The 23,560-nt window shown below is 40.3% G+C and overlaps 1 protein-coding gene across 1 annotated transcript; it reads left to right on the plus strand.

Annotated features, from left to right (window-relative positions):
* The first annotated feature begins 358 nt into the window (after positions 1-358).
* Positions 359-21,632, plus strand: LOC116899990 (complement C5-like). Its single transcript, XM_032901800.1, has 10 exons — positions 359-457; positions 3,217-3,409; positions 5,580-5,742; positions 10,369-10,439; positions 10,786-10,877; positions 13,166-13,248; positions 13,523-13,585; positions 13,881-13,943; positions 14,304-14,535; positions 21,476-21,632. The coding sequence occupies exons 1-10, from the start codon at positions 369-371 to the stop codon at positions 21,630-21,632; spliced, it is 1,206 nt and encodes a 401-aa protein (XP_032757691.1). The 5' UTR covers positions 359-368.
* The last annotated feature ends 1,928 nt before the right edge of the window (positions 21,633-23,560 follow it).

Raw genomic sequence — 23,560 nt, forward strand, 5'->3', positions numbered from 1 at the left:
GCCTGTCTTCAAAGGGCCAGGCTCCCTTGGTTGAGTCCTTATTTCGCACTAATTAAAGTAAGTGCCCTCGTGAAAATTCCTACACAATACCTTCTGCCTGTGTTCCCGGGCTTGAAATGGCTGTTTCTGTTCTGCTTTCAGTTGTCTTTATTCTCATTTTTTTTTCTCATTTTTTTTTTTCGGGGCTGGGGATCGAACCCAGGACCTTGCGCTTCCTAGGCAAGCGCTCTACCACTGAGCCAAATCCCCAGTTGTCTTTATGTAGCAATGCCCTTTCCTTGTGTTAATAATTAACACGACCTAGTTGATCCCCAAACTTCATGTTCACTTTACTTAAACGGAAAGTAACTTCGAAGAAGTGACATATTATGGTTTTGGTACCGTTTCAAGCCATGGGCTTTTGGGGAACACTTCTGTTTTTGATCTTCCTTGAGCCAAGTTGGGGACAGGAACAAACGTAAGTAAAGCAAAGCATCTTTGATGTATGGCGTGTGCGAGCTGTGATGACCGGTAAGTGCGTTCTGTCCTCAGACTGTGAGAATCTGACCATTTTGGCTCCTTTGAGATGCCCGGTGTGCAAGCTCATCTGAATGAGAAAGTCCTGCCTAGTTAGAGTCAGTGAGTGACTGCCTGTAAGGAGGAGAGAGCAATTACAGTACTAGCCAACAAAAACTTAAGTAAAGGCTACACACACACACACATACATACACACACACACACACACACACACACACACACACACACACACACACACACACACACACACACACACACACACTGTGGATTTTTTTTTCTTTTGTTCATTTATCTTTGGTTCTTAGTTTCTTTGTGGTTTTTTGATACAGTTATGCCACAGTTACTTGGGGATCAGTTTTTTTGTTTTTGTTTTTGTTTTTTAGTTTATTTGACATTCAAAAAAATTTAAAAAACCTTTTGATCATAATGTTTTACCTTCCCCAATTCCTCCTACATGCTCCCCTGTCTAACTTTATGTCCTCTTTCTCACTTCAAAAACAAACAACCAAACAAGCAGTATCTAGGAAACTCAGGTCAGAACCTTGGTTCCCATGTTTCGTGCAGAGAAATATTCTTAATTCTTTCTATGGGGTCAGTTGGCCCTTATTGGAAGGCAGCTCCTCCATTTTTGGAAACAGTGACAGAGCTATTATGAATAGTATGGGAATCAATCACTTCGTGGATACATTGTTTCGTTCAATAACTGTTGGACACTTCCTATGTGGACGACAATGAGGGTGTGACAAGCTTTCATCATTTAAGTTATAAGTTGAAATATAACGGTATAGCTTGAAAGTATTATAATATTGGCACTTGCCTGCAATAATTCTCAGGTTGGGTGAGGGGCGCACCCCTATCTGTTGGGGCTCTTAAATGACTCTGTTGTCTGAGTCCTCTGGGGTTAATACATACTTCTCTTCTGCATAGTTTCTCTTCAGTTTTTACTATTCAGATTAGATGCCATCGTGATTTATTATTGTTATTGTTTTTTTTAATAAGTTCCCACCTCATAAGATAATTAAGAAAACCGTACAATTTAAAATTTTGTATTTCAAAACCAGGCATGGTTGGGTGTGGTGGCACATGCCTTTGATCCCAGCACTTTGGAGGCAGAGGCTAGAGGATCTCTTGTATCCTAGACAGTCTCATCTACTAGGCAGAGAAACTCTCTCCATGAAAGCAACAACAGAAAATGTGTTTCAAAGCTGGCCTTCAAATAGTTTTGTTTTGTTTCGTTTTGTTTTTGGTATAAATTCCATGCAAAAGGAAACTGAAGAGTCGATGTAGGCTTGTAACCTTGACCCTAATTATAAACATAGAAACTGGAGTAAAACCCTGCCCCATTTACTAATAAACCATCTGGCCTTGATCGAATTGCTTTTGCTCACATGTGGCGTAGGAATCAGTCGTGCCTGGGATGTCCCTGACTTTCTGTAGGCAGTGAAAGAGTTAAAGACTTGGTCACATGATGAGCTACTGCAGATTAGCTCACACTCAGGACTCTGTCCATTGGTTTGCAGATAGACCCCTGGCTCATCTGTAGTGTAAATGTACCTTTACCCACGGATGTAACAAATGTCTATGATCTCTTTCTTTCTCGAGTAGTAGCCTGCTAATACTTTGTAGACATGCTCTTATTTAGCTCACCACAGAAAAAGGTGACAGAACAGGCTAGCAGGGTAACCTCACTCAGCCATTGGAAGACAGAGCTGTGTTCAATGACCAGTGCCCATTTGATATTTTTCTTCACTGAAGAACAATGACCCCACTTAAATGTTCTAGTCAGCCTTGTTTTTGTGTGTTTTTATTTTTATGTCAGCATATGAAACGTTAGTGCTTTATGGTCTTATATAGTCCTCTTCAGGTAGTGTAGAACAATGACCCACTGTTACTAGCTTCTTAACTGCAAACCAGAAGATTCCCTGCTCTGCTTTTCAGGACTTAGTTTCAAGTTATTCCTTCTCGGAAAGTATGCTGAATTTGTCGTAGATCACAAAATGAGTGTGGTTTTCTAATCGTGACTATTAGAAAATGTATCTATAGGCTGGAGAGATGGCTCAGTGGTTAAGAGCACCCGACTGCTCTTCCAGAGGTCTGAGTTCAATTCCCAGCAACCATATGGTGGCTCACAACCATCTGTAAAGAGATCCGATTCCCTCTTCTGGTGTGTCTGAAGACAGCTACAGTGTACTTATATATAATAAATGAATAAATAAATCTTTAAAAAAAAGAAATTTTTAAAAAAAAATTAAAAAAAAAAAAGAAAGAAAATGTATCTACAGTGAGATGACTATGAACAAGGGGTACAAGAATGTGTCCCTCTCTTAGGGTTTCACTGCTGTGAACAGACACCATGACCAAGGCAACTCTTAAAAGGACAGCATTGAATTGGGGCTGGCTTACATGTTCAGAGGTTCAGCCCATTATCATCATGGAAGGAAACAGAGCAGCATCCAGGCAGACATGGTGCTCAAGAGGCTGAGAGTTCTACATCTTGTTCCAAAGGCAGACAGAAGACTGGTATCCCCAGGCAGCTAGGAAGAAGCTTACTAGCCCACCTCAACAGTGACACACTTCCTCCACAAGGCCACACCCACTCCATCAAGGCCACACCTCCTAATAGTGCCACTCCCTGTGGGTCAAGTTTATTCAAACCACCATAGTCGTCAAAGCTACTAAGCCTTTTTCCTGTTCCAGCAGATATATCATTTCAACCCCAATTGTCTTCCGAGTTGGAGCTCCTGAAAATGTTACAGTCCAAGCCTATGGCTACACCGAGGCATTTGACACAACCATCTCTGTGAAAAGTTATCCTGATAAAAATGTTAATTACTCTTCAGGCACTGTTGAATTATCACCAGAAAATAAATTCCAAAACTCTGCTATCTTAACAGTAAGTATTTGTCTTTCTATTGAAAATATTAATATAAAATTCTTTTTGGTAAAGTATTTATAATTTTGAATATTGATAGCATAGAGATCTGATCATTTGTATCAGTCTATCTACCATTGTGTGATTATTACATGACTATCCCTAACTGATAACAGTATGAGTTTATCGAAATTCCTTTTTCATATATTTGTTGAATGATTTCTTTATTTTTATTTTATGTGCATTAGTGGTTTGCCTGCATGTATGTTTGTGTGAAGTTGTCATATGTTCTGGAACTGGAGTTATAGACTGTTATAAGCTGCCATGTAGATCTTGGGAATTGAACCTGGGTCCTTAACCCCTAAGTCCTCCAGCCCCTGCCCAAATTCCTTTTTTAAACAGATCTATCTATCTATCTATCTATCTATCTATCTATCTATCTATCTATCTATCTATGTGGATGTGCCTCCATGAGTTTATGTGCACCATGTGCATTCAGGTGTCAACAAAGATCAGAAAGGGTCAGATCTCCTGGCCCTGGAGATGTAGGTGCTTGAAACAGAACCCCAGTGCAAGAGCAGGGAGTGCTCTTAGCCACTGAGCCATCTCCACAGGCCCTGACTTAAAGGCTATTCTAAACAGACTTTTGTTTCCTTTTCAAGTAACACATCCAAATGTTAAACAGTTTTGATTAAAAAATAAAATTGTATCGATGTGGAAACATTTGGAGATGATTTAAAAATAGTTTTGTGTACAAAGTTATCACTAAAACAAACATGCCTACTTTAAGCATTTGCCCAAACTTCAGTAGTAGTCGCATGCATTGTGTCCCAAACTAATAAAATCATGGTTTCCTTTTTTCTTTAAACAATGCATGACTTCCTTCCCCTTTCTAGTGATAATGGGGTGCTGTGCGTGGGACCCGGGTCTCAGGTTAGGTCAGAGCTCTGGCACTGAGCTACGGCTGCAGCCCCCAGTGAAATGATTGTTCTGCAGGGAACAGCTCTCACTGGCAGTCACGAGAGAAACAGCAAGCTTAAGCAAATGACATTTTCTTTCATTACATCATTTCCAGGCAGAGGATATAGCTCAGTGGTTGAGCACTCGTCTGGCATACCCGAGGCCCTGGGCAAATCCCAGGGCAATGAAGAGTCATTTTAATACATTTGTTTGGAAAAGTACTTGCAACCTGTCTTATTATAGATTTTTACTGTTTCAAATTTTTGTAATAATCACATAGCAGTTGACTGCAGTAATTTACTACATGTTTCCAAACCCTAAATTATCGTAGGAGTACCTTTCATCCCTTGGATTATTTACGGTCATGTATTCAATCCCCAAAGCATGGAATATAAAGGTGATGAGGTGATCACAGACACATATGGAATGCACGTATCTGGACTGTGATTGCAGAAGCAAGTAGGGTAATGTCAGGTGTCCACGCTATTGGCCAGGATATTATACAGGGGAAACGGAGAAACAAGGCATCCAGAAACCTATATGTAGCCCTGGTTATCCTGAAACTCTCGCTGTAGACCAGGCTGGCCTAAAACTCTGGTTATCCTGGAACTCACGCTGTAGACCAGGCTGGCCTAAAGCTCACAGAGATCCACCTGCCTCTGCCTCCTGAGTGCTTGGATTGATGATGCACTGCGTCACACCTGGCTCATTGTTGTTAATTTTTTATTTCAAGTATACAGGTATTATGCCAGCATGTATTTTTGGGTGCCGTTGTGTGTAGTACCCACAGAGGCCAGAAGAGGGCATAGGATTGCCTGAAACTGGAGTCAGGGTGGTTTGTGTTACCATGTGTGTGCTGGGAACTGAACCTTTGTCTCCTGGAAGATCAACCGGTGCTTCTAAGTACTGCCATCTCTCCAGCTTTCCAAAAAAAACCAAAAATGGTGCAATACTCAAGCTCAGTTTTGGTCTTAATGAGATTAGAATTTTTTTTGTTTTTTTTTGTTTTGGAGTTGAGGACCTAACCCAGGGCCTTGCGCTTGTTAGGCAAGCGCTCTACCACTGAGCTAAATCCCCAACCCCAAGATTAGAATGTTTATTATTATTACATTATATTATTATTATTATTATTATTATTATTATTATTATTATTATTATTATTATAGGTCAGCACACTTTACAATTTTACAGTCACACTTTCTCATTGGTGGATTTTGTTCTTGTCTTACAGATTCAGGCCCAAGAGTTGTCTGAAGGACAAAACTGGTTCTCAAACGTGTATTTGGAAGTCGTGTCAAAGCATTTTTCAAAATTAGAAATAATGCCAATCGTCTATGACAACAGCTCTCTCTTTGTTCACACTGACAAGCCTGTGTACATTCCAGAACAGCCTGGTAGGGTGTATGATGCTTGCTTCAGGGGAGAAAATTGACAGAAATATGTGTAACATCTGGAATTGAGTGGAAACAATTTCAACTTAAGAGAAACTCAAATCCCAGGATGTTTATACTCTCCAATAACATTTTCATTTTTAACTTATAGAGGAACTTCTAAGTAAATCACAAAATTAATGATCATTTAATCTGCCCTATTTAAAAAAATGTTTATCAAAAATACAGAAGACATATTGCAAATACAACTTTGGCACTGGGAAATAGATGCACTTAAAATCTTGTTTATAAAACATTCTTGGGGGCTGGAGAGATGGCTCAGTGTTAAGATCATTGACTGATCTTCCAGAGGTCCTGAGTTCAATTCCCAGCAACCACATGGTGGCTCACAACCATCTGTGATGGGATCTGATGCCCTATTCTGGTGTGTCTGAAGACAGCTATAGTATACTCATATATAATAAAATAAGCAAATCTTTAAAAGAAAATTCTCAGATTCAGTAGCCAGTCATGTTAGAAAAAAGACATCTAAAAGAAGAGAGCTCTGAGTTTCGCAGGGATTAAAGTACGTCTTAGGAGTGTCTAGATGCTGATTCTCTATGTTTACCCACCTAAGAAAGGATCCGTCAAGCATGGTCTCATATTTTCACTGTTTCTGTTAGAGGGGGAGCAGCAGGAGTCATGAACTCCATGACTGAGTTCTTTCCACCCACAGAACCGAAAATAAGACACAGAAAAATGTCAACATTGTTTATAAAATATTCTGCTTTTTTTCATCCGCCACTTGTCATCACTAGCTTTTTTTTTTTTTTTTTTTTTTTTTTTTTTTTTTTCCTTTTTTTTTTTCGAGCTGGGGACCAAACCCAGGGCCTTGTGCTTCCCTAGGCAAGCGCTCTACCACTGAGCTAAATCCCCAACCCCATCGCTAGCTTCTAAACCACAGTTAGAGATGGATTTATACAAGGTCCGCATGCAACCGGAGGAACCTGGGATGCTTCATTGGTGGCACTCTGTGGGAAGGACCAACAATGGCAGGCAGAACCACCCTGTTTTGCTTTGTTCTGTCTTTTAACTTTGTACATAGTAGCTATCTCCTAATTTTGGTGGACGCTGATGATGTCAGTAGAGAGGTAGACTAGCCACCACACCACTCAGCAAGAGCACAGGCTACACTGGCTGAGCAAGGAAAGACCTAGAAAGGGTGAGGATGTTGCCACCAGCTTAGCCAGAGTGTCATTGCCAGAATCACTGCTCTGACCCCAACAAGACGATTTGGTGTATGAGACCATAACTTCTGCCCATAAGAATGTTCTAAAGTCCTTTACCCTATTGATGCATGTAATGTGAAGATACGTGAAGGATTAAAGCTTAAGCATCATAGAATAAAGACTTAAGTCTTGGGGCTGGAGAGATGGCTTAAGAGCATGGTCTTCCAAAGGACCAGGGTTCAATTCCCAGCACCCACATGGCAGCCCACAACTGTCTGTAACTCCAGTTCCATGGGATCTGACACCTTCTCATAGACATGCATGTAGGCAAAACACTAATGCACATAAAATAAAATTAATAAATTACTTTAAAAAAAGACTCAAGTCTCTAAGGCTTCCTTAAATAAAGGGCCTTAGAATATTCTTGAGAGTTCTTACGTTCTGTAAGCCTATGTCCTGACCTCTTCCTCAGCTCCCTTATCTGCTATGCCCACCTGACCCCTAACTGTGGACTCAAGTCAAACTGACCTCAGCTCAACTGCTTTTCCTACTGTTTTCTCATCCATACGGAAGTGGTGAAATGTGCTATTACTTCTGCTTAGAACACTCTTATCCCTTTCTTTGCCTCAGATACCTCCCATAGGAGCCATCTTACAGACAGATCCCTGGGGTTGGGGATTTAGCTCAGTGGTAGAGCGCTTGCCTAGCAAGCGCAAGGCCCTGGGTTCGGTTCTCCGCTCCGAAAAAAAAAAAAGAAAGAAAAAACAAAAAACAAACAAACAAACAAAAAAAAAACCAGACAGATCCCTGCAGGACCCTGTACTTAGAGCTTGCCCGGCCACCCTCCACCCCACCCCCACTCACATCTTCACACACTCTGTCACCCAGGGCCTCCTATATCCCAGGCAAGCGCTTCATCTCTTGTTCTCTCAAAAACATGTAGGCAGATGTAATAAACATGGACACTGTGAGCAGTGATGTGTGGTAGAAGAGCCACAGGCTTGAGAAGGAATGAGGAGAGAGATTAGGAATCATTTTAGCGATTCCTAATGCCAGGTTAGAAACTGCAAATAACAGTCATTGAAATAATGAGGGCAGTGTAAACATGTTCTTTCTTTTGTGCTGAGTCACGTGGAAACTGTTTCTTTGTATCTGTGAGTACCCTGGTGGAGACAATGTTCCCATGTTTACTAATCAGCTAAAATTTAAAGGTCAAGCTAACCCTGAACAGAGGAAGCCAGCACTGAGAGGAGACCACAGTTTGGAACTTCAGGACCTGTTATCTTAGCTTTGTCCACATACGGCTAACAGTTCTTTCCTAATAACTAAACGGGGAAGGTGGATTTGTCCCCAGTCAGGAGGGGACATTTGAGGTAGATGACATGGAAGGAAGGAGAGGGCAGGATGTAGGGGACTTAACTGATCATAAATTTTACTTTGTTACCTTGGTAAAGTTTCAATGATGCTTCTTGGTAGAGTTTACCAAGTGCTGGCAAAGAGTGGAAACAGCGTTGAGCTTATGATACTATTTCTATTGTGTGTGTGTGTGTGTGTGTGAAGACTTGGCTGTGAAATAGTTTGAGAACCCTTGAAGAATGAAATTGTGTCACTGTGCCCCCAACGAGCTGAGTTAGAAGTTCCACCATGTAGCTTTGTAGTTTAGGCAACCACATTATTGAGATTTCTGAGACATTCTGCCTTCCGGTCCACACTGTATCCTGAATTGTAGGTAGGGTGTTGTGTTTTAGATGTGCCATTTGGGACTGGGCATCCCATGGTCATGGAATCTCTGAGCAGCTGATATGCCAACACAGATGAGGGAAAATTTAAAAGGCCTCAATCCTAGGAGAAGAGCTACAGCAGTCAGTCAATGGCTGATGAGATTCTCCCAAGTTGACAATACTAACCATAAACGTGTTCTGCTAACTTTGTGGAAGAACACTTACCAGCCCTCCAAATGAGCATTCTTTATTAAAGAATTGTATTCAACGAGTTCCAATGCAATGTGGTAAACAACTAGACTTGTGAAAAAGTCTAGAGCCTTTTGTGTCCTGTCCACACAGAAGTCACCAAGCTGTTAAGCACCTCTACTCCCAGCCTTCTGGGTGGAAAACAGGTTATAAAGGCTCTCCCTGGGAAGACAACCCTGCGTGTTTAACATTCCTGGTTTCCCAAGTGCTTGCTTGAGCACAAAGAGCTACAGGTCTCCTGCAGAGACAGCCTTCTGTCCAAGAAAGATTAAGACAAAAAGTGGTTTTGGATAGTGTGTGTGTGTGTGTGTGTGTGTGTGTGTGTGTGTGTGTGTGTATGTTTGTGTAAATATAATAATAGGAAGGGGTAGAAATGGTGCAATTATACTACTTATGCTTGTAATTCCCCCAAAATCAGAATGTTAAGAAAATATTGAACACAATAAACAAAGACAAAGAAGATATGTTAAGGACTCAAATTCAAAATTGTAGAGATTAAAAACTATACTGTCCGAGATTTAAAAAAAAATGCCAACGTTCCACTAATGTTTTTTCCCTGTGAACCTGTTTTTAAAATGTAAAAATAAGCAAGCAAATTTAAAAAATAAATAAGCTTTGATACACATAATTTAAAAAGGAGAAGTCCTGGTAGGGTATTGGGGTGTGGCTCTAAGGCCAGAACATGGACGGCAGATGTAGGAGGGTTGTGAAGCACAGGCTAACCTGGGCTACGTAGCAAGTAAAGAAGGTTTAGTGATGTGCCTTCTGTGACAGAACGCTTGCCTAGTGTGGTCAAAGAGACTAGCAGTTCTGAGATGCTGCTACCGTTCTTTTAAAGAGGAGGGAGCAATCATAGGACCCAGTGCACAAATGTAACACAGTCACACGATCATGGTAATTTTGCAGGAAGAACTAATTTGGAGCCCTGTTAGTTTTCATAGTTGGGAGGGTGCTTGCTATTTGAACCAAACTCCCAATTTCCCTTTAAACTCTTCAACCCTGAGGTAAGGTAGTATTGGATGCTTTCATATAACTCACAGGAGATTTCATTATTTTGATATTATGAAACCCTGATAAATGGTGGCCTAATTACAGATGCACATCATTTTCTACCATATACATGTTCTCAGGAGGTTTTACATACGTATTTTTCATACAGTAAACTATCTTATTCAGGAGAAGTAACTCATAAGGATTTGCTTTAAAAGGAAGGAAACTTTAGTAATGTATATGTTTACCAAACATTTTCCTTTAAATGTTTTTATCTATAGGTTATATAGCTTTTAACGAGATTTAGCTCATTAAAGATGTGTCTAAAACATATATTGCTTTATGAACCCTTGAGAATGCCATCCAGTGTATTTTAGATCATTTTCACCCTGAGGGTGTTTGTTTCAAAAATTAGATGAGTCCTCGTTTAACAAGATTTTTGATGTCACTTATTCCTGCAGTGAAGGTTGCCGTCTACTCAGTGGATGATGACCTAGAGCCTGTCACCAGAACAACAGTCTTGACTTTCATAGTAAGTATTTATTCTTCTCACTCACTCGGGGCTTTCCTCACAGATGTACGGACTGAGAAGAGCAGTTCTCAGGAGACAGCGCTCTCTTGGAGGGCCTGCCTGTCCTAAGAACTAACTCTTCATAAATGCTTGCTTGCTATTCTGTGTTTCCATCCAGCGTTGAAGCCACATGGCTCTCCTGTCCAGTGTGGGCTTCTTTCAACCCTAGCTTCCAGAATCGTGGGCTAAAATAAGTCTCTGTTCTTTAAAGCTTACCTGGCACCAGATACTCTTTTATAACAACAAAAAAGGGACTAAGGCAGGGGTGGATTTTCATGTTGTCTGGTTTGGTTTTGTTTCCCCAAAGGACCCCGAAGGATCCGAAGTTGGCATAATAGAGGGAAGAAATGGCACGGGAATTGCCTCTTTTCCTGACTTCGAGATTCCTTCTAATCCTAAGTATGTAAAAGTGGTTGTTATTTTCTGAACTTGAACTTGTGTTGACAGGCAGAGGTAATTCAGTGGTGCCACCTACTGCCGACAAAGGACAGCACAGACGTGAACACGGGAAACCTCCCAAAGTATTGTAGAAGTTAGGCCAATTCTTGACAAAACAAAAACGAATCCCAGATACTAGAGCACAGCGTCAGCATACCAGAAGTCTCAGCTACCCAGGACACTGAAGGAAGAGGATCGCTTGAATGTTTTACCAGCCAGTTAGGGAAGCATAGCAAAACCTTATTTCAATAAATGGACACACACACATATATGCATGCATACATACATACATACAAAGTTCCCAAATTTTCCCATTTGTTCTTTTCATAGAGACAACAGTGAAAGACAACAGAGAAAAGAATCTTTGCGTAATCCTTTTTGATTTTCCAATAAAACCACCAAGAGCTGCCTCTAAAGGAACCTAACAGAGCTTACGTCTATAGGCCAGTGGGGGGTTGGTTACAGCCTAGCAGAAGAGCACCTTTGCCTAGACAGTACAGAGATTTGGTTTAAGAAACGTGTGTGTGTGTGTGTGTGTGTGTGTGTGTGTGTGTGTGTGTGTGTGTGTGTGCGTGGCTTTTGGATTTAAAACAGGAACTGATGAAATACATGTTTAATGAGCACCCCTGGTGTGTAAACCACAATAAGAGAGCAAGGTCCCAAATAGAAATTAAGCACGCACGATCTCTGTTCTCAAGGAACACAGAGCAAGATGTCTAAGGCCAGGGCAGCAAGAAATACATGGCATAAACTTACAGCAGAACCGCCTTACACTCACCTTTCCTCTAGCCTCTCTAGGGGACTTTCTATGAGTTCATTTTGAGAACATTTTTCCTACACACGTGGACTGAGGTTGGGAGGTTAAAATAATCTGGACAATTTAAAATGATAGAATTTCCTTAACTCCCACAGATTCCCTACTGCAGAATTAGGTTTGTTACATAAATTACTACTCTTACTTCCTAGAAATCTCATGCCAGTCGTCTCCTAGCGGATTATCGGAACCCACCATGGCTACACTCTCCTGCTTAAACAGCTTGGCACCTGTTGTCCTCTTTGCACAAAATGCACTGTCTCTTACGCTGTTTCTCACAGTTCTCTTCCTCAGGATATGGGGAATCAATACTTTACACAGATCCGTCCCTGGGTGTGATGTAATATCCCCTTTACTCTCGACCTCTGAATCTTGTGTATGTTCTTTTATCTCTGTCTCTCTGTCTCTGTCTCTCTCTGTCTCTCTCTGTCTCTCTGTCTCTCTGTCTCTCTGTCTCTGTCTCTCTGTCTCTGTCTCTGTCTCTGTCTCTGTCTCTCTCGCTCTCTCTCTCTCTCTCTCTCTCTCTCTCTCTCTCTCTCTCTCTCTCTCTCCCTTACCCCTGTTCCTCCCCACTAACACTAGACTGTAAACTCCCTAAGGGCAAGGTCTGCGTTGTTCATTTTACCTCAGTAACTGGACATCATAAGGACTTGGTTAAACTCTTGTTGAACTGCTGATGAGGTAGCATTCCTCTCCTTTCCCAAGTGAGAGGCTGTAACGTGTCTGACAAACATGCTGGGGAAAACTGTGTGACACCCTTGAGTTTCCTCTGAAAGTCTGTGGTCTTCCGTCTTCTGTGTATCTGATCTTCGTGAAATGCTCACTAAATAGTTCTGGTTGAAATTTGCTGGCCGAATTACTTTACTCTTTAAACAAGCCGTACTTGGCTTCCAGATAGAATTTTGTTTATATGAGGTGTCAATTTCATCACTGACCTGCCATCTTTCTGGAGACATTATTATCAGGTTTTTTTTTTTTTTTTTTTACTATATTGTGAATTTAACTTATATGTTCTTGGATTAAGTAAATTCTGAATTGTCATCAGCTCTCAAAACAAAATTTCTGTATCAAAATAAAATAGGTATGGAAAGAGTACAATATGAAAGACTGTTGCTAAGCAACCTTTGTTATCTTTGAAATGTTCAGTTGTGTCTATTTATTATTTTAAAGTCTTTCCTCCAAACTTTTACTTAGGGTGTGTGTGTGTGAGAGTGTGTGTGAGTGTGTGTGAGAGTGTGTGTGAGTGTGTGTGAGTGTGTGTGAGTGTGTGTGTGTGTGTGTGTGTATACGTGTACACATGTGCACGCATGGGCACAAACACGCCTGCAACCATGTACATATATTCCCACCTTCCTAAATAGAAACTATTAGATAGACTCTTGTTAACTAAAACTACCCAGTACCCTCTATGATTTCAAACATTTGGCTTTCACAGACTTGGTAGATGGACTATTAAGGCTAACTATAGAGAAGACGCTTCAACAACTGGAACTACACACTTTGAAGTTAAAGGACATGGTAATCCTTGGCCATTTCAACTTATTTCTAGAGAGTTACCCCCCCCACACACACACACAAACAATCCTTTTAGTAATGTAGGTTTACAAACCACTCCCAGGTGCAGATGGTGCACCCTGCTGGGGCGAGGGGAAGTGCTGGTTGGGTATAAGGCTGGGCAGTTAATGGTCGTTACAGGTTGTTTGAGGGTCATCGAAATGTAGAATAGAATACTGTCAAGGGACTGTTTTAGGTCGATTTGATGTCTCCCCCTACTCCCTTCTCTCCCTCACAGAGAAAGCTTTCAAAATGGCTGTCATGCCCACAACTGATCTGCAACACAAGATGGAAAATCAAGGTACTCTGACGCTCAGGTGGCCCTGAGGAAGCCAGCCAGCCTTTGTAGATCCATGTTCTTGGTCATAGATGTGGTACAGTCCTCAGGGTAGCCTGGCTTCCTGTGACCTCTCTAGGCTTATGGTTTTAGGAAAAACAAGCAATTACAGATGAGTGAAGTAGTTACGTAGACAGATGATTAATTCTAAGTTGATCAGTGTTGAGAGTTGATCCTGGGGGGACAAGATGAATTTTTAAGCGATATAGCAACACTATAACCCTAAACACTCCTCCTCCATTCATTCTATCCCTCACAGATAAAGCACATGTCATGTGTCACCAGACAAGCGATTGTTTGGTGCAGAAAATGAATGAACAAGGTACCGTACAAGCTCAGTGAGGCTGTAAACCTCAGCGATTACAGCATTTGATGACCAGGGAAAATAAGACATGGGGTTTCCCCAATTAAAATGCAGTGGGTGGGAAAAGGGCAGATGTCAGGGATTAATTCACCCCTCAAAAACATTCATGAAAGTGAATTCAAGGTTTTATTGGCCATAATCTTAAACTGAAACAGTTCTCTATTACTTTGACGCCTAAAACTAATCTGAAAGACTTGTTTTCCACAAATATATTTGGGGAGGGAGTCCTTTGATGGCAGAGAAAATAGCCATAAGATTCTCAAGCCCGAGATGCCATGCATATTGGTGATAAGGACACGTGTGCTGCCACCATTTCAGCTTCTAAATACAAGCATCGAGTGATAAAGAAATGCTGTTACGATGGGGCCAGATACAATGAGCATGAGACCTGTGTGCAGCGAGCTGCCCGTGTGACTATAGGCCCGAACTGTGTCAAAGCCTTCAGTCTCTGCTGTGAAATAGCACACCAGATGCTAGAAACCTTTAAGCATATTCACATGTCAAGTCACCGTAAGTACGACATTTTCTATCAGATCCTTGCCAAACATGGGTAATTTCTAAGAGAAGCAGTTTTCTCTCCCGGATCCCTGGCTATCTCTAAATTATTTTTTTTTTATTGGTTATTTTATTTATGTACATTTCAAATGCTATCCCCCTTCCCAGTTTCCCCTCCACAAAACCCCTAGCCCATCTCCTCATCGCCCCTGTTTCTATGAGGGTGCTCCCCCACCCACCCACCCACTCCCACCTCAATGCCCTAGCATTCCCTACACTGGGTCATCGAGCCTCCACAGGACCAAGGGGCTCCCCTTCCATTGATGCCAGACAAGGCCATCCTCTGTTACATATGCTGCTGGAGCCATGGGTCCCTCCATGTGTACTCTTTGGTTGGTGGATTGGTCCCTGGGAGCTTTGGCAGGGGTGGGGGGGGTCGTCTGGTTGATTGATATTGTTGTTCTTCCTCTGGGGTGTCCTAGCCAACCAGTGGACTGAGCGAAGGGACCCCAATGGAGGAGTTAGGGGAGGGACTGAAGGAGCTGGAGGAGTTTGCAACCCTGTAGGAAGAAAAGCAGTTTTCATGCCCTAGTTGCAACTGAGAGTTGAAAGGCAGATAACTTGTAACGCCCAGAAGAAAAGTCTTGTTTTCTTGGGAACTGGAAACACCGCAGCACCCAGCAGAGAACACTAGTCCAGAGCCAAGGCTCCATGAAACCATAGGCAGCTCATTATGCAGAAACTCAGAAGAGTGTTTATCCGGAGTCTCAGACAAGAACCTGAGGTTAAGTGTCTCCGGTTGGGCCTCCAGATGACAAAGGGAGATGATTCTGTCACCGTCACTAGAAGCTGAAATCATCTTTCTGTGTCAGCCTTACTAGATGTTTCAGAATTAAGGGACTTTCTTAATGTTCTCAAAACTTTAACGATTCTCATTTATACACTGCCTTTGAGAAAACAAACAAGGGGAAGGACACAGTTCTGATTTTGCTCTCAGTTATTTTTTAATTATTTCTTTTATTTGTAATATATAATGTTATACAATGTTATATATTACATGTACATTCTATACCTATTGTATATGTATATATTGTATGTATGTGTATATGTGTATTATGTCTATATTATTATATTCTGTATGCATATATTATATAATACTATATATTGCATAATAATGTTATATGATATATAATCTAATCACATCATTTCCCCTTTCCTCTGCCTTCTCCCAAACTGCCCGTATATCCCTTTGCTCTCTTCCAAATTCATTGTTATTGCATTCATGTATGTGTGTGTGCATATACATATATATATACATATATGTGCGTATATACTCCTAATTATAACCTGCTTAGTTTGTATACTTGTATGTATGTTTTCAGAGCTGATCGTTTGGCATTGACTAGCCATTTGGTATGTTCTGCCCTGGAGAAGACTGTTGCTCCTGCTACAGCATTCCCCTTTGTGTAGAGTTGAGGCCTCGTGGTCTTTCTAGCCCCTCCACTGTAGCCGGTCCACTGCTTTGTCCGTGTTCAGCCCACATGTGGGCAGCCCTCATGTTGGTGAGACTGTCTGAGATAGCTCCTGACATTACCGGGTGACAAAATCGCACAGCAGAACCCTTGACCCTCTGACCCACAACTGCCTACGACTCCATCAGAGTAAACCCTCTTTTGGCCACTGAGAGGCCTGCTCATGTGTACATACCCACGCACAGACACCCAAACATAGGCACGATCGAAATAAAGTGAATCTTTAAAGCGAGAAGGAAAGGGTGCATATAAGCATTTGGAGTATGGGGAATAGTAAGTGTTTTCCATAGAGCACTTCGTTTCTGACCTTTCACATAACCTGCTGTGTAAAGTATGATCTCAGAAGCACCAGTGAGGAGACCGAGGTTGGGAACTGCTGAAGCCGGTGGTATATCTATGTAACCTATTCTGCTCTGACCTACTGTGTGTCTATAGGTGGAACAGAGCAAACACGAATTGTTATAAAAAACGACTTAGGTAAATTTCCAGGTAACTGCACCGTAATTGATACCTTTAAGGCTCTCAGACTATGTAGACACACATATTCCAAGTACAGTTCTTAAGTTTGTCTGAGGGGAGTTTTGAAAGGCTGAGAAACAACACGCCAAATGGCTAAAACAACTAAGCCTTTTCTCCCAGCTGGGTGGGCATAACCCTTAACGGTGCCAGTATCAATACTAGCAAACCAGGTGACACTGTTTTATGAAATTGGAAATAATAAATAGTTCCTGGATGATTCAGCTGACAGGAAATAGCACCTATTGATCAACTATTTTTAGGGAATATTTGGAACCCACTCTGGATTCACAGTAACCTCTTCCTATCATCCATTAGACTTCAGGGGCCTCAAAGTGACTTCAGCAAACGAGGTAACAGGTGTCAGATGCTCTTAAATTAAAACCCATGAGCATAATTAAGAAGTTGACATTGACCAGGGGGCACATGGGGACAACTCTAGCTGAGACTCCTAGCGGGGAGGATTATGGTTCCTGAAGTGGACACTTCCTCTAGCCAGGCAGGACTCCCAGTGGAGAGATAAAGACAGCAACCCACCCACGCACAGAACCTTCGACCCAAACTGTGTCCTGCCTACAAGACCTGCAGGGCAAAGGTAGAGCAGAGACAGAGGGTACGGCCAATGAATGACTGCCCCAAATCGACACTATTAATGATACTCTGTTATGATTGCAGACAACAGAGCATAATTGTCCTCTGAGTGACTCCACCCAGCAGCCAATGGAAAGAGAGGCAGAGACCCACAGCCAAACATTAGGTGGAGCTTGAGGAGTCTTATGGAAGAATTGGGAGAAGCACTGAGGGACCTGAAGAGGACAGGGACTCCACAGGAAGACCAACAGAGTCATCTAACCTGGACCCTCGGGGGTTCCCAGAGCCTGAACCACCAACCAAAGAACAAGCACGGGCTGGACCTAGGCCCCCAGCACATGTGTAACGTACGAACAGCTTGGTCTTTATGCGGGTCATCCAACAACTAACTGAAGAAGCTGTCCCTGAATCTGTCACCTGTCTGCCTGTGGATCCTGTCCCCCTAAATGGTCTGCCTTGTCTGGCCTCAGTGGGAGAAGATGCACCTCGCCCTGCAGGACTTGATGTGTGTGGGGTAACACCCAGAGTGGGGATCCCACTTCACAAAGGAGAAGGGGAGGGTGGAATGGGGGGAAAGATCTGCATGGGGAGGTACTGAGAGGAGAGAAAGGTTGTGGTTTGGGATATAAAGTGAATAAACAAATTTGATTAAAAACAATATGGCGTTGAATAAACATTTTATTGGCCTCTGTAAGTGAAGCTTAAGACTAATCTTGTATTTATTTGCTGTTTCAAATTTTAATGCATGTTGACTTTCTTTTTTTAAACTTTTCATTGGAGCCAAGTAATAGCCCAGCAGAGGATTTATTTCCTTTAATTACTTTGTGTGTTTGTATGTATGTATGTATGTACACATATATATGTGCATGTGGCAGATGTATGTGTTCACGTAGGTGAGTGCACATATTTACAGAGATGGACGTCCACATGTGGAGGCAAGAGGTCCATGTTGGGGTTCAATCCTTCCCCACTCCATTTATTTTGACGGGATCTCTCATTGAACGTGGAGCTCCCTGATTTGGCTAGGTGACCAGGGACAGTGACCCAGGGATCTTATGTCTCCCCAGCCTCTCCCGTGCTGGGAATGCAGTGCTGCACTCACGTGACCGTTAGGAAAGCACTCAGGCCCTTATGCTTGCACAGCAAGCACTGTACTGACCGAGTGTCTCCCAACTACAGATTTCTCTGACTTAAAAGGGCATTTTCAAGGAATTAGGGATTCCTCCTTTTATTATTGTTATTATTTTACCTAGGGTCATAAAAGAAAGCTTAGGCCAACAGATCCTGACTAGTGCTCTTTAAAGGTAGCATGATTTCTCTCAACTTTAATAAAAATTCCACGAATGAATTTTGAATATCTTGGGAAACAAATATTGAATATCTAATTGTAAATAAGCCAGAAGAAATTAATAAATGATTTGCTAATATGCATAATTTTTATTAGTAAATTATTAGTTCTCTGAATTTATTATCAATAAATTTACTTATTAATCATCGATTATACATTATATACTTATCCTAATCTATCATATTTACAAATGTATTTATAATATCTGTAATGTTATTTATAATAGCAATAGAATATTATGCATAATATGAAGGATATGATACATAATTATAATTATATTTCATATAATGCATTATGTTCATATGTTATGTTATATATAATCAATATATAATATATAATATAACAATTATATAACACTATATAATTTTATAATAATCATTACAATTATATTAATTATAAATATTATATTTATATTATTAATTAATATTAACCTTAATTATAAACATTTTAATTATATTATATAGTATTATATAGTTGTTATATTAATAATTAATTATATTATGTGTAATTATATATTCATTATAATATGTTATATTATATCTATTATATTATTTCATAGTATATAATATCTATATTATTCTAGAAAGTATTATATTATATAATTATATACAATCATATAATAAAATATATTATATCTATATTATTATATAGTAATCACATTTGTCACACATATATTATAAAGTATAACTATTATAAAAATATAAATATATATTTAGATATTATAGCATATTATATAATATTATAGTAGTATAATGTACAATATATAATATAAAAATATATAATTTATAGAATATATTGTAATATTATAATATAATGTATAATTTTACAATATATAATGTATAATGTATAATACATTATATTATAATATATATTATACATTCTATTATGTATTACAATGCATTTAATATGTAATATGATATATAACATGTCATATATAATATGCATTATATTATGTTATATAATGTATATAATATATTATATACAATATATACATAATACATATTTCTTTATTTTTAAATTAATTATTTTATTTATATCCCAAATGTTGCCCCTCCTCCCAGTCTCCCCTCCACTTCGCCTCTGAGAGCCTCCCACACACCCCCATGACATTTCCTTTCCTTGGGGCATCAAGTCTCTATGGTATTACATGCATCCTCTGATATATGTGTGCTGGAGGCCTCAGACAAGGTGACGTATGTTTTATGTTCTTTGGTTGGTGGTTTAGTCTTTGGGAACTCTCAGGGGTTCAGGTTAGTTAACACTGTTGGTCTTCTTATGGGAAGATTGCCATCCTCTTCAGTTCTTCAATCCTTCCCTAACTTCTATGTATAATATATGATATATGGTGTGATTTACAACATATGATATAATATACAGATAAAATATATGATATATAATAATAAAAGTAGGTAACTATATAACTACATATAATATATAGTAATATATAATATATAATTTTAAACTCTAATGTATAATTAATTTTATAGTCATATAATTAATTACATATCATATATAATTATAATATCTTAAATATTAGTATAAATAAGAAAACATAATCAGTAAATTGTGTATCAATTATTAACAAATTACTAATGAATAAAATTATTAATGACAAATATATTATTTATAAATAAATGAAATAAATTCATTGCTCATAAATACAAAGAGCATGTGTTGTTACATGATGGTCATTATAATAAAAAGGTGGCTCTGCTGTAAAATCCTTTTACTCAACTTCTTCTCACATCTGACACTGTAACTTTGCTATTCAAACAACTTTGTAACAAAGTTATTCAAGTATAACTTTGAGGAAACTTTATCAGGAATGAGAAAGCAAGGCCATGTGAAACTGTTGCTTTGAACTTGTAATGAGCTTATGGAATGATACACTGCTTTGAACTTACTGTCAACAACCTTCTGTAATTCCCCTTTTACATAACATTTTATCTGTAAAGTAATTTTATAAAGAACTTTCGTCTAAGAAGGTATAAATTACCAGAGAGAAGAAATAAAGTATGGCTTTTGGGGCTCTGCTCCATACACCGTGTGTGTGTGTGTGTGTGTGTGTGTGTGTGTGTGTGTGTGTGTGTGCACATCTTCTGATTGAGCCTCTTGCCTGACCAGTGAGGGGCCCTTGAGCTAGACAGAAAAGAGCCCAGGTAACTAACTAACCCTTTTTTTATCCCCTGCTGTTATCAGTAGGAGTTAAATTGCCAGAAGCCAGTGACTTTTGGCTATAGAATAGCAAAGAATTAAAGAAAGAGTTAAATTGCCAAAAGTAAGCAGCTTTTGTCCATGCAGGCGCAGACTCCATCACACCCCACCACCACCGACAGAGTACCTGAAGATTACAAGTATTTTCTGTGTCTTCCCTTTTGCTGGAAACTAGTGGGCAAAATCGAATTTAGTTCACACAGCAGTGAGGTCTTCTGTAGGATGATGTCACAGGTGAGGCAGGTACAGGATAGAAGGAGACCTGTCATTGGAGGAGAAGGATGGGCGGGATAGAAGTTTGAAGGAAGAGGAGGAGACTAAGGGAGAGAGAAGGAGAAAGGGAGACGAAAAGAGGGGAGAAGCCATGGCAGGTGATGTTAAGATTCCGCTCTGTGTATTTCCAGGTTGTTATTAATGTTCTCAAGGGATGGATGGTACTGGGCTTTGTATGTTTAAGTGGGCAATTATATCTTACCAATTGGATCTAAGATTACTGTGTTGTGTGTTCTTTCATGTGAGGGTTTGAGTGTAGGAAAGTGTGCGGCTGGGCTGTGTTTCCGCCAAGATATCTAGCAGATATCTTGGGGCACCGCGGTGCAGGACCCAGCGGGGTAAAAGACAACTATACTTTTTTATTTTTATATTTTTACATCACAGTCTTCCATTGTCACTTTACAGTAAATAGCCTTGGCTGTATGGGGGTCACTTCATCACCATAATCAATCAACTGGTCTCGAAAGGGAACACGTTGTAAAAATAAATTCACCAGAACAGCTTGATTGCTGTGCCAACAGGACTCTCACTGCCACCAAGAACACTGACATCCAACCTGGGAGAGCTGTGGACACAACAGCACAGACTCCCGTGGGCTACCATGCTGCCCAGACGTCTGGAACTACATTACATCATCAGGCGCGATCCGTTGTGCCCACAGGGTGTGGGAGCCTCTGAAATGATGCTGCGTTTGCACATAAATATGCATTGTAATCAAAATACTTGAATCAATAAAATATTACTACCCATGCTGAGAAACTTCCATTGATACATTTGTCCCTCAGCATTTGCATCTTAGCTATCGATTTATACCCCTTGGCCAATTTTTTTTATCCTAGGCGACTGGTTTTTCTCCTTCCCCATTTTCATTTTTATTTTCTCTGCAATGAATTATTTCTATCATCTTTTCATATGACTCATTTTAGGTCAAACTTATTTATTTTTTTATTTACTTTTTGCTTTTTGGGAACTTCATCTATTAGTTTTTTTATTTGCCGTAATAATTGAATAAATATAGCCTGAAGGGTGCATAGATAGCAAAATTTTCAGGATTTGGTGGGATGGCGGTAAGAAAAGGTACTTAGCTGACCAAAGCCCTCAACTTAATCCCTGGCACCAATAAATACATTCAAGATTTAATTCCTGTGCCATTTTTATTATTACGTGATTTCTGCATGCAGTGTCCCCCATCATCTGTCTTATTACAACGTGTTTCCTGTGTGTAGTGCTGCCCATTGTCTGCTTTGCTGCGTTTAGTTCGCAAAGAATGCACATTTTGAATTAGAACCAACATCGAAAGCATATTTCTTATAGCAGCAAGAACATGAAAATAAATGCAATCAATTGAGTTGACCTTCTTTCTGTTTTTTGCCCCCCCCCCCCGTTTTCTGTATAACCCTGGCTGTCCCGGAACTCGCTCTGGAAGTCTGACTTCTTGGAAGTCTGGCTTCAAACTCAAGAGATCTACCTACCTCTGCCTCCTGGGTACTGGGATTAAAGTCATGTGCCACCACTGCCTGGCTGAGTTGAATTTCTTTAGTATTAAAATTCTTTGTGGAGGGTTGGGGATTTAGCTCAGTGGTAGAGCGCTTGCCTAGCAAGTGCAAGGCCCTGGGTTCGGTCCCCAGCTCCGAAAAAAAGAAAAAAGGAAAAAAAAAATTCTTTGTGGAATGAAGCAATGCATTGTAGACAGCGTCTGGGAAAGGCTCCTGCAAAAATTCTATTAAAATAAAATCTGATGTTCTAAAATGCTTTTGCTTTCTCGTAATGGTAGGTATGATTTCACACATAAATAATCCCGTAACATAAGGGCAGTGATCATATGTAAAATGCTAACTTGTCAATGCATATGCTGTTTTAAGTGTTTCAGTAAAATGGGTAGCATCAATGTGCCTCTGTGATAGGGAAGGCCCTGCTAAACTATTTAAAGAAATAGTTACCCGACTTTTGTTGCATAATAAGCTGAATTCATATAATTTTAATAATTTTTCCACTTTCTCAAGCTTCCCTTCTGGACTATAGCAATAAAAATACCATGATTTTAACTCACGTTTCCTCAAATTCTCTACATGTTAGTTGGAAACAAATGAGTGAATACTTTATATATTGGATGGCATAAAGTACAACACACACATATACGCGCCACGGGCTGTTGTGATCCATCAAAAAACAGCAGGCCCTTTGGTGGGATGGTGTCATCCTGCACAGTCCCTGGTATACTGTACTTGACCACGGTAAGTCTCCTAGAGTCACACTCTCTGGTGACCCTCAGTGGAAGGTCGTGCTTCATACTAAGAAGCTCAAATTATCCAACACAAATCCCCCACGTTGTTCTGCCTATCCCAATATTCCTATTGTTGGTATTCTGTCTAAGCCCCACCCCCAGAACTACCTGGCAACAGCCAGGTAAGCTCCGCCCCACAGTTGCCTGGCAACAGCCAGCTGTGCCTGGCTATAAAGGGGGCTGCTTGCTCCCTCCTCTCCCTCCTTGCTCTTTGCTTTTCTCTTCTTGCTCTCTTACCCTTTTGCCCTCTTCCCCTTTGTCCCGGTCCCTTTTCTCCCCATTTCCCTCCTCGCTAATTCCTCTCCTCCCTACTCTTCTTCTC

Source organism: Rattus rattus, chromosome 5, assembly GCF_011064425.1.
Source record: "Rattus rattus isolate New Zealand chromosome 5, Rrattus_CSIRO_v1, whole genome shotgun sequence".
Lineage (NCBI taxonomy): Eukaryota > Metazoa > Chordata > Mammalia > Rodentia > Muridae > Rattus > Rattus rattus.

Coding starts and splice junctions, on each gene's coding strand:
- LOC116899990 (XM_032901800.1), top strand. CDS start 369: ATGGTTTTGGTACCGTTTCAAGCCATGGGCTTTTGGGGAACACTTCTG. Junction 3,410..5,579: donor AAAACTCTGCTATCTTAACA/GTAAGTATTTGT, acceptor CTTGTCTTACAG/ATTCAGGCCCAAGAGTTGTC. Junction 13,586..13,880: donor ACACAAGATGGAAAATCAAG/GTACTCTGACGC, acceptor TATCCCTCACAG/ATAAAGCACATGTCATGTGT.